Source organism: Toxorhynchites rutilus, chromosome 3 (assembly GCF_029784135.1).
Source record: "Toxorhynchites rutilus septentrionalis strain SRP chromosome 3, ASM2978413v1, whole genome shotgun sequence".
Lineage (NCBI taxonomy): Eukaryota > Metazoa > Arthropoda > Insecta > Diptera > Culicidae > Toxorhynchites > Toxorhynchites rutilus.
In genome coordinates, this window is record NC_073746.1 from 136,127,265 (window position 1) to 136,139,517 (window position 12,253).

The 12,253-nt window shown below is 38.9% G+C and overlaps 1 protein-coding gene across 19 annotated transcripts in view; it reads right to left on the reverse strand.

Annotated features, from left to right (window-relative positions):
- LOC129778134 (sodium/hydrogen exchanger 3) overlaps positions 1 to 12,253 on the reverse strand; it is a 195,809-nt gene that overhangs the window by 15,235 nt on the left and 168,321 nt on the right. For 12 of the 19 annotated variants that reach the window (XM_055784847.1, XM_055784846.1, XM_055784854.1 and 9 more), the window contains one exon: positions 6,375 to 6,440. The exons of 3 other annotated variants lie outside the window; for them this stretch is intronic. In XM_055784847.1, the coding sequence (XP_055640822.1) occupies positions 6,375 to 6,440 (66 nt within the window). Of the gene's footprint in view, positions 1 to 6,374; positions 7,115 to 7,597; positions 7,629 to 12,253 lie in introns of all 19 variants that reach the window. 4 more of the 19 variants (XM_055784858.1, XM_055784855.1, XM_055784856.1 and 1 more) reach the window with 3 other exon arrangements.

Consider the following 12,253-nt stretch of genomic DNA (forward strand, 5'->3'; position numbering starts at 1 on the left):
ACCCGGTCAGGCCCTTTGTGGGAAGTTATCAGGCCGGATTCATTCGGTTACTCGACGACGGGCCAGATTTTTACACTGTGGCAGATCCTTCAAAAGTACCGCGAGTATCAGGGCCACTTCTTCGTCGACTTCAAAGCCGCGTAAGATACAATCGACCGACGACAGCTATGGATAATCATGGACGAACACGGCTTTTCTCGAAAGCTGACAAGACTGATTCAGGCAATGATAAACGGTGTGCAGTGTATTGTGTGGATCTCAGGCGATCTGTTGGAATCCTTTGAGACTCACAGGGGACTTCGACAAGGCGATTGACTCTCCTGTCTGTTCTCCAACGTGGCGCTGGAAGGTGTTATGCGGAGAGCGGGTTTCAACTTTCGTGACACGATTTTTTTACAAAACCAATCAGTTTATCTACTTAGCCGATGACGTGGACATAATCGGAAGAACACGAATCAGGGCTGATTGGGCTTGAGATCAATGCGTCTAGGACTAAATACATGCTAGCAGAAGGGACTGATTGTAACAGAATCCTTTCTGGTAGTAATGTTGTGATCGATGGCGACGAGCTCGAGGTGGTAGAGGAATTTGTCTACCTTGGCTCATTGATAACAACTGACAACAGCAACAGTCGTGAAATGCAAAGACGCATAGTCAACGGATGTCACGTCTACTGTGGGCTCTACAAACATGTACAGATCCCTGACTCGACCGAATAAAACACGAACTGGCGTAACTTTATGGCGAACCCAGCATTCAGAAGGTCGCCAAGGATGGACGAGTGCGACGGGCGGGTGATGTTGCAAGATTACCGGACAGCAACGCTGCAAAGATGGTGTTCGCATCGAATCCGGTAGGAACAAGAAGAAGAGAAGCCCAGCGAGCGAGGTGGTTGAACCAGGTGGAGCAGAACTTAGCAAGATTCGGCGCGGCCGGGAGGAACTGCTGCCATGGATCGGGTTCATTGGCGAAACAATATTGTGAATAAAGTCGATTTCTGGAAAAAAAAATCGCGAAGGAAATAGGAACAACAGAAATAGGTCGTCACAACAGCCTTCTAGAAATATTGTTTGAGAACTTCAACTGCAAAGAGTTACATTAGGTTGAAGAAAAAGAAATCCATTATTTTTGAGTGAAATTCAAAACTTCAATTAATATGCTTTGTATTGTCCGATTTGGATCAAATATACATCCTTTCGTTGTCTGTTGCCATTCTAAAGATAGCCTCATCAACTCTAGCAATCGATTTTTACAATCTTCTCTTGATTCCAATCTCTGATCACTCTGATAGTTTTGCAAACCAAAAAAAAAAAGGTAGCAATTGCTTTGTGTCAGGTTCAGACTTTATGATGAATGCATTAAAATATCCCAATCAAGCACCCGATGCCTGATGGAACACAACACCTCTTCTGTTGATCAACTCAGGGCGATTCTGGTCAATCACTGGCTTTAAACGGTCCAGTTGTTGACAGTAGAGATCTGAATATTGCACTAAAAACATCAAAAAATGATTAAATTCATTAAACTAAAAAAATCGTTGCACGTATTTTTCTGTTACAGTATCGGCACCATAAATACCATTCACAATTACGGCGATCTGGCTTGCATTTTCGCCTCTATGATGGAAAAAGTGTAATGTGTACCGAATTTTCTTTTTGTTGACTTCCATTGCTGATATCCTGTGACTCACAACTGGATGGAACAAACAAAAAACAGCAAACAATTTTTTTAGTGTGAAATGTCACCTTTACAACGAGCATAAACTTAAAATGGTACAATTGATATTACGCGAGATATTGATCACTAAAGGCAGCTATCTAGGGAATGATGGATTACTTTTTCCTCAACCTAATATGTTGAACTTAAACTGTTATATTGATAAGTGTTTTCACATTATATGTTTTGAGTGTAATAACCGAACCTGATACCAACAAATAGGAGGACCAGGTCAAAATTTTGAGAAATTTTTTTTCGTCGTTTTCAATTGGAACAAATGGAATTATGGGGTTTCTCAAACGAACGATTCAATTATGTTACTTAGTCCGTTCTGACTAAACACTGACCGTTAGTACTCATTATGTTTGTTCCGCGTCAGAATATTTCTAGTAGGCTGTTGTGATATTGAGCATTTTCCTCTGCTATTATTTCTGTAGCTCTGATTTCCTTCGTGTTTCTTTCCGGTCACGAATAAGATGCAAAGAATATTAACAGGTTGGAAATATTAACAGGTTGGAAATTTGCAATCGGACAAGCGAGTATTAAAAATACGCATGTGACCCAGTTCATGGAGTTTTCATTATTTACAGTCTATCGCAAAATTAAGTATATACCTCATACGGCTTTGTTGTTTTTGAGTTTTTCTGGGTTAAAAAGTAAATAATTAAATGCGACTCATATTCATCGTAAAATTGATCCATTTTACTCTCATGTAGTGATAAGAAAAAAAAAATAAAATAAAAATTTGTCATATTCCTACTTCACATTTAAAATACAAACAAAAAATATCCAATTGAGACGTGGCAAAATGGAATATACAGTTTAAGTTTTTTTCAAAAAGAAAATTAAAATCAGTTCAGAAATGTTAACAGATAACAAAAATCAATTCCCTAGTATCTGGTATAGTCCCCCTTTGGCGTCCAGCACTTTCCGGAAGCGCCGTGTCGAGATTTCTGAACACTGTAGCCTCCCAGATTTCCGTAATTGTCGTTTTGAGTTCCGCTTTGTCCCCTGAATTTTTATTCTTCAGATGGTTCTTGATTTCCCACCATTGATACTCAGTGTCGAAATCCGGTGATTTCGGAGGTGTTTTGAGTTGATTGGGACATTATAGAGCAGATATTCCCGCACGATGAGGTCAGTCTTCTTCGGGTCATTATTCTGTTGAAAGTAGTTATCACGAGGGAGAGCCAATTTCAGAACGGGAGACTGCAGGTTACGTTTCAGGAAGATCAATGAGGCCATTTTGTCCATCGCCGAGTCGATAAACTCCAAGGTACCAGATCCAGAAGCCACCAATGTCCCATACATCATCTGACTACTGCAGCCGAGTTTTACTGTGGGAACCAAATGCTGAACGTGGAGCGCCGATACTGGTTTCCTCCACACCATCTGCCTTCCATCCGGTTCAAAGAGATTGGTTTCCGGCTCATCCGTATAAAAGACATTGTTCCAGAACTCTTTAGGTCTGTTTACATATGCATTAGCAAACGTTTTTTTCGTTTCGCCTTTGAGATGAAATAATTTTCACGGCCAATACGACCTCTCAGATTGTTCCTGTATGCTGCTCTCCGGACAGTATCTGCGCTGACAGGTCTTCCAATGATGCCGGTCACTTCGGTAGTCAATTTAGGAATGCCCTATAACGGTTCTTTCGCAATGTTCGCACAATTACTCGTTCATCATCAGAAGACAGGATACGTTTGTGTCTTCTACTCGAGAGATTTTCCATGGTTCCTTCGCATTTCCAATTGTTTATGATTTTTTTGCTGTAAAGTGAGTTCTTTCGACTATTTCTGCTATTTCCTGCAATTTCTTTCCTAAAACTTTTCATTTTGATAAAAAAAATGCAAACATCAATAAAAAACAAAAACCTACACTGCCCAAGCAATGGTTAAATGTTGACACCAATCACTGATGAAAAAAGGACGCTAATTCGCAAAGAAACTTTCCTCCAAGACTAATTTTTCCTCAGAAATTTAAGGTTTGCTAGTTGAATGCGTTAGTAATAAATGCGCATCAAAAGAATCAATGTATTCAAAATATTTCATACCAAATAAATGGAAAGTATCGTCAAGTAGCATTTGTACACTCAATTTTGCGATAGACTGTACATATATTCACGAAGTCAATACAACGATGACAAAAATGTAATACATGGCATGCTGCGTAAAAATGTTTTAGAGCTTGTCGGGAAGAGATTTCTCTCAGATGTCGCTCGAACGGAAATATGTTTTCAAATGTCAACTTTGAACAAGTGTGTCGCCTAGTTGCAAAACCGGCCAACTCCACAAGTTTGAGAAATTCATTTTTTCGTTTTTTTCGACCTTAGGTACATTTTTCCACTTATTGGTAGTGAGAAACAGCACCAATATCGATCAATTCCCTATAAAACATGCGTTTGAAAATCACGATGTGCTGCAAAACCGGTGGTATGATGCTACAGAAAATCGTCTTTCCTGTAAAAATTTTATTTTTAGAGTTGGCCGGTTTTGCAGCTGGGCGACACAAGTGCACAATGGAGTGTTCCAAACTTATAAATTTTTTGTTTGAAGTCCATTATTTTTTCTCAAGTGATTATTAAATATTGTACAAGGGTCACTATTTATATTTCGGGAATAGGAACAAAAACAAATAGTTAAGCTGCGAATATATTTTTATTGTTTTTCAAAGTACTCGCCACGATGATCGATAAACTTTTGCATGCGCTTAAACCAATTTTCAAAGCATTTATTCCAATCGACACGAATCTTTTTTTTGAGCGATTGTCAAATTATGTGGGATCCAACGTGAACATAATTTTCGCACAACTAAGTGTTCATGTAAAATCGCATATATGCTGGTGGAACTAATGCTTAGGGATGCCTCAATCTCACAATAGGTTACATGACGATCTTGCTTAATCATTTCGTGCACAGCATCGATGTTTTCTGGCACTACAGTCGATTTTGGACGACCTTCACGAAACTCGTCGGACAGCGAACTACGACCACGATTGAATTCACTATACCAGCGATACACAGTGGTTTTTGATGGAGCTTCATCGCCAAAAGTCAAATTAAGTTGATGGACGCACTCTTGTTGTGATAATCCACGTCGAAAGTCGTAAAAAATCATCGCACGAAAATGTTCACGATTCAGTTCTATTTTTTTGCCGAGACCAAACTTTCAACTAAATATAAAATAAACAAATAGCGTCCGTATGACAAAATGTTCTGAGTACGTATATCGTCAAAAATGTCAAAATTTACGATGGAACCGTCAGATGGACTCACATGACATCAGTGTTGCCAATTCCCGAAATATAAATAGTGACCCTCGTATACTATTGGAACAATATATTTCAAATTCATATTTATTTTGGAAGGTTTGGATATGCCGTATAAAATAGTCTGATTCTATCTTATTCATAAGAAAACTGGGTTGGATTGGGGTAGAATAAACCGGTTTTTAGGCGATAATACGTAGTATTGATTTTTTGTCGGTTTACGAATCCAGTTCTTTTTTCACTGTATTCGGATTTTATAGCTTCAGTTGATTTTCACTAGCGATATCTAAATCTCGATCAATGTTAAGAATGTATACACGTGGCTGATCAATCTGGAAGCTGCGAAAATTGCAATAAAATGTTAGCATTCCTTATCCGGGGGGTTTTACGCAACAGCTTCCAGATCATTACCATAACCCAAAGGGTTCGAAGTAAATTAAACCATAGTGATGAAACACAACAAAATCGCAAAATATTTACTTTCAATATTGCATCGTTTATTAATAAGCACCATCAACAACTACATGCTATAAAAACACACTCCGTCCAATCTACAGCTTGCATTGGCGATTATTAATATCTACAGTTCCCATGATCTGTTCGAATACATCATCCAAAACTGGCGATAGGGAATTTTTATTACCGGGAGATATGATATTTAACATCAACCCAACAAAAAAATCGTGTTATTTTCAAACAGTCAAAACATATTTATAATATATTATTCACCGCTGGGGAATTCACCCCGAATAACTAACCTACAAATACTACAGTGATAAGACTAACCAAAAGCCATACAGGAATAATTATTACGATAAACACTAGCATCCTTATAATAGAAGTATAATAGAAGAATAATGAAAGTTAAAAATGTAGATCTCGGAAAGCAAGCGCCAGCAGCTTAGGTTTGTTTTTGTTTTGGTTGTAAATTACAAACTAATTCATAGCTAAAACTAGTTAAAAAGGTTAAGAACAAATGGGGAATAAATGTGGAGCGTTAGCATACACTTATAATGAGCTTGAAGTATGATATTTACGCGCTTGTATGTTGTTTACAATAATGAGAACGAATTGAAGTGGTTTGTTGCAGTGGTAATCTCACGCGCGGGGTACATCAGAATGCCAACAAAAAAATTGGCTTGATCTTTTGATAGGAAAAGAGATTTGGGCAGTTTGGGGGCCTAATTGGGTGCTGTGTGTGTGATCCAATTGTTGTTCGGTACCCCAGGTCGGGTGAGAGCGAGATTATTGTTATGAGTGGAATGCGTTTCAGAACTTGCTATACAAGTAGAATGGTTAACTCTGCAGGAGCGCAATATAACAATAGTATAGAGTTGGGAGGAGATATTTGGTGATGGGGGTGCTAGTTGAAATAGACAGCAAAAAGTACCAGCATTTCATCGATAATCGACGATGGGAGACAATAGTGAAATCGACAAAATCGGTTGTGTTGTACCTGTTGCGAAGAAATACACAAGCGAAACAAAACGGTTATATTGGCTAGATTATTATGAATCGTCGGCTTCAGACGAACCATCCCTGCGTTGTAAAATATTAAGTTTTATTATCTTACGATTAAAGTTTTAGTGGCTGATATATCTCTCTTCCATGTGAGTGATACAATGGGTAAAGATCTATTCTGATACTTTGTCACTCTACTGTTAGATCTACATTTTTAATAATACGATAAATAATAAGTACATAGTTGATTCTACAGTAAGTGCATGCGGTTATCTGAGTCTAGTAATACTAAGGCCGATCACACCACCGTAAGATTTTCTACCCTCATGCAATTTTTCCTTTAATTACATACATGGATTTTAACACGGTTGACCCTAACAACATGCAATGATTGGAATGTTGAATTAATCCTAAGTACACATGCACCAATACTTTGGGCTTTCGGTAGCGACTGCTATCATCACAGTCCACAGTTCAGCTTGGGCTTGGGTTCAGGATCTAGTAATGACACAGGGATCGATCGGATGCCCCGGGGGTAGTGGGATGTGGATGTGTGTCCTACGGTACTATACGTGGACTCTTTTCGTCGAGTCTTCTGCGTCATCGAGTGGAGGAGCTGGGAAGGGTTCCAACGAGTAACGACTCGGTCTGCGTCCGGTCACTAGAAGTCTGCGGATGAACAACAACAACTCGGTAACTTACATGCCCTTAACATGCATGCGACTGTGTTTGTTTCTGCGTACTCAACGACTGCTGTTGTTTTTTGCCTATACATATGTTTGTTTCGGTGTCGGCGGTCTTATTGTTGATTTTATGGTCGGGGGGCATCTTCGAGTTGATGTGAATTCTGTTTATTCTCGTGATCATTGCATGTTTGTCATAGTAATTGATACAATTTCTAAAGGAAATCGAACTCTAATGATATGCATGCTCTTTCTCTTTTTATTGGAATATGCGTGAATTGTGAATAAATGTAAGAAGTCTCTAGCAGAAGGCATAATAATTGACAAGAGTGTGTGTTGGTGTAGTGAAGGGAAGACTAAAGCGAAGGTTGAAGCAATTGAAAATAATATCGAAAAAAAAAATAAATGTTGACAAAGTGAGAACTCTGCTTGAAAACTACTAAAATGTGAAATCTAAGTAAAGATTTACCCCCGAAAAGTCTTAGCTAAGGCCACATTATCTAGACGAAGAGAAAAGAAGAAGAAACACACACAAACATTTATAATGGAGAAAGTAATAAAAAGTGAATCGCAGATCCCAATACATTGCTGGGAACAGAACGTGTATAGCAAAGTAGTTCCAGGAAGTGAAAAATATGGCGTAGTTCAAATCATAAATACAAAAGTAAAACGAGTCGGTGTTCAAAACAATGTCTCCTGAATTTGCGCTAGGTATCTGTAGATTAATTATATTTGCGTTTGATTTCAATATGAACGGAGTGGCACAGAATTTTATGAATGAATCCTTTTTGAAACTAAGACTAATTTTAGCATTGTTTGCAGTACTTGCTCCGGTTGTGAATGTGGTAATCGATTTTGGGAAAATATTTCGATAATACACTCGACAAAAAAATAGAGCAACGAAGTGCGGCAGCTAAATTTTCAAATGATTTTTGATTTTTTAAAATTAATTTCAAAGGAATTTTTGAAGTTTTTGAAGTAATTTTGAAAACATGGGAAACATTCTGTATGAAGTACGATTATAGCTTTGATAAAAATATATTCTAATTTCCATCAAAAAATAAAAAGGACGAAAAATAGATTCCTTGTAGTTCTTATGAATTGGGTTGACTTTATTGTATCGCTATAGTGATACTACAGTGATAGTCTTTCGGGAACATATTGGGGTATAAATTGAAAATCGAAAGTCGAGCACATCATGAAAATTGTTCAATTTCAAACGCTTATTGCTCAGTCATTTCATGATCGATCGATTGATATAATTTTTGCGTCAATCGATTCCATTTTTTTATATTGAAGAAAATAATATATGTCATGAAACTAACTATCGAACAATTGAAAAATCTCAACTCCTATCCTAACGGAAATACCCACTTCTGATTGGTCGAAATTGATGACACTTGTGGCGGGTCCCTAACAGAGACATCAAAACCAAGCTGCCTGTGTTAAAATCGGAATTTCAAACATAAAAGTAGGGGGGAGCTTTTGTTCCCATCGAAATGTTGTCCCTAACAGAGACATCAAAACCAAGCTGCCTGGGGGAAATCGGCATTGCAAATACATGAAAGTATGGAACTTTTGTTCTTACCGAAATGTATTCCCTAACAGAGACATCGAAACCAATCATTATCAAAGAGTTTTACGATGTAATTCTTCAAACCTATCCAAAATCAACAGATAGTCTAACGGAATCCTACGCCAACTATGCGGTCGTGTCTCGGACACAACCCTCCTGTGACTTCTTTAGTTTGAATTCTTTCTGTATGAAATTAATCTAAACTTTTCCGAAAATGACTCAGTCCCAACTAAGCTATCCTAACCCAGTCACGTTGAATTGCAACGGAAGATCTCGTCACGTTCCTAAATGGCAATTTGATATCAATGTCAAGCTACCCGAAACGGAAATTCCGAAATTCGAAGGGAAATCCGGCGGAAGAATCGAGTTCCGCAATCTGTTCATATCATTAGTTTACATCAATTTTTCCATTTTTTCCAGTTTTACCATCAAAGTTCCGTTCAATAGCTACTATGGTGGCAGCATGTCGATTGATTTCATCGCACATAAGAACTTCGAATAACTATGCGGTCGTATGTCACCCTTCTGAACTCGAATTGACCACAACTAATCGGTTTCCTACCTTATTGATCATAGAATCAAGGAAATGTGTTTATATACCGTATTGCACCAACATACAAATAAGAATCCCGTTTCACCTGTGGATACAATGCTTTGGTTTTCTTTGCATGCACGCAAGCTCTAATTCATATCACAATAGGCTGCGTGTGAAAGAACTTTGTTTGGCAGATGCACCATGCCGAAGGGGCAGCGTATTCGTAATTTGTCCCACGCGCAAATGACGCAAAAAGACATTTCAATCGCCGTGGAAGTGTCCCGGTGGACCGTAAAAAGGGTCTTAGACCAAGAAAAGAAAGGGTAACTATTCGCGAAGGTGGCCACAGGTCGTCCGAGGTCTGCTCGGATCCCAAGGGTTATCGCTGCCTGCAATCAAAATGAGGATTCGGACCTATCCAGTGCATTTAATGAGTAAAATCGCGAAGGAACACGGAATCGACGACTTTACGGCATGTAAAATGGTAAAGCGAAAAAATCCGGTAGTCCTGTTCACCGATGAGAGAGAGAGCGTGTCACATGTTTGTAAGTTTCTACGCGGTGAACCTTCGAAACCCGCGTAGCTCGAAAAGCTAGCGGTTCCTGGACCAAGCGGTACTGACTCAGCGGCTATCACAAGAGGTTTAGGATCTTCGATCAAGCTTTGTAAAAAAGATGAGATTCCGACTCTCCCAAAAGAACCAAACGAGCGACCAAAACTAGTACAGAACACTAAGATTCAGCAAAGGAATCTCCATCATGCTAAAGTAGCGTCGAGCGTGCTATCCAGGAGGACGGCCCTAGCTCTAATTCAAGAGCCTTGGGTCTGCAAAGGAAGCATAATAGGTATTCAAACAAGTTCATGTAAGTTGTTCTTCGATGACAAGCGTGACTCCCCGAGAACTGCTGTCTTAGTAAATGCAAGTATTAAATGCTTTCCTATAGTAAAGTTCAAAAAACGGGACATCGTCGCGATCAGAGTTGAGATACCATATAATCGTAATTGTCCATTGACGAGAGTCGACAAGAAACGTTCTTCGGTGGAACAAAAGGTTCGAGCAGCTTCGCAAAACACAATAGAGCTAAAATTACTTCGAATTGATCTCAATACAGGAGAGTCCTAACCGTATATAGCAGAGAACTAAGACGATCTAAACGAGAATCCTGGGTGAATAACTGCGCAATAACTGAAAGTACACCAATCGTTGAAAGTCTCAGTAAGGCATTTGCAAATGACCACTCGAACGGGCTAAATCCCCTTAAAAAGAACGACGGTTTGTTCACAAAATCTCCCTTAAAAGTATTAGACTTACCAATGAAGACTCACTTATCGGGATCTACATTTGTTCAATCTGATACTAGTCCTAGTTACAATCGTGACATAAAGTGTTCTCGAAGGTGTCTCACAGGACCTGGAAGTGCAAAGGAGGTCGCAAAGATAGTTGCTGGACTGGTTTACTGGAGTAGGAAACGCGGTGAAATTCTTTCAACCATACAAATCCGCAGGTGCAGATGAGATTTTTCCAGCCCTGATTCAAAAAGAAGTATCTAAGCTAATACCACCTCTATCGAGATTTTTAAGGTCGGATACTAGAGTACATTCCTTCTACTTGGGGACTCGGAGTTCGGAGCTGTCTTCATTCCAAAAACTGGGAAACGTGATAAATCACCCCCGAATTCATTCAGACCCATAAGGTTGTCATCAATACTGTGGAAAACTATGGAGAAAGTATTACATGAATACATAAATTCGGCATCAATGTCCAAATGCCCCTTATTAAAATGTCAATAAGCCTACTAATCAGGCAAATCCACAGTCACAGCGTTCCACACGCTTGTGATGAAAATTTACAAATCTCTTTCGTCAAAGGAAACTGCATTGTGCGCGTTTCTTGACACCGAAGGTGCTTTCGATAATGCTTCTTATGTATCAGTGGCACAGGCTATGAGATGAAAACATTTCGATGACTCTATAGTCGAATTGATTCAAGGCATGCTCACAAATAGGCAAATCTCCTCGGAGCAGGAGCTGATTCTATCACCTCTCCTTTGGTCACTAGTGGTTAACGACCTTTTGAGAAGCTTGGAGGCAAAAGATTTCGAAATAGTGGGTTTTACTGACGATCTAGTCATAATAATACGTGACAAATTTGACGACGTGATATCGAGTAGGATGCAGATGTGCCTAAACCTTACACAATCTACACAATCATGGTGTATCAGAGAAGGTCGGATCATGAATCCCTCAAAAACAACAATTGTTCCTTTCACCAAAAAGAAAAAACTGCATCTGTCTCTACATCTTGGAGGAGAGGAAATAAAATATAGCGTTTCAGTGAAATATCTAGGCGTGATCCTAGATACTAAACTAAACTGGATTCAACTATTAGAGAGGCCAACATTGCCCTATGGGCATGTTCTAAAATGATAGGCAGAACATGGGGCCTTAAACCAAAAGCGGTTATATGGATCTACAAATTGCGCGGCCTAGGATAACCTATGCCTCATAAATATGGTATTCAAAGACTAAGAAGTAGCCTGACCGAATGTACCGTTTTTTAACGGGACAGTACCTTATTTTCGACCATTTTTTATTATTTCGTAGTTTTACCAATTTGTACCGTATTTTGGGCATAAAAATAGTCATGATGAGATGATGTATCTGACCCATTCCAGCGTGACGTGACAACGGTTTGACTCACTAAAAACAGGTTTTTTTTCTCGTTTTCATGTATAAATCACACGATTTCCAAATGGTAAACGATTTTAAAGTGAAATTGAGAAAATTTCTTACAAGAATCTTCAGTTGGAGAATATTTTGCAGTTAAATTCGCATGTTGTCAGCCTAATACTTTTGTGACGTGACAACGCATGTCTTTTTGCGGGTTCACACAATCTACACAATCATGGTGTATCAGAGAAGGTCGGATCATGAATCCCTCAAAAACAACAATCGTTCCTTTCACCAAAAAGAAAAAACTGCATCTGTCTCTACATCTTGGAGGAGAGGAAATA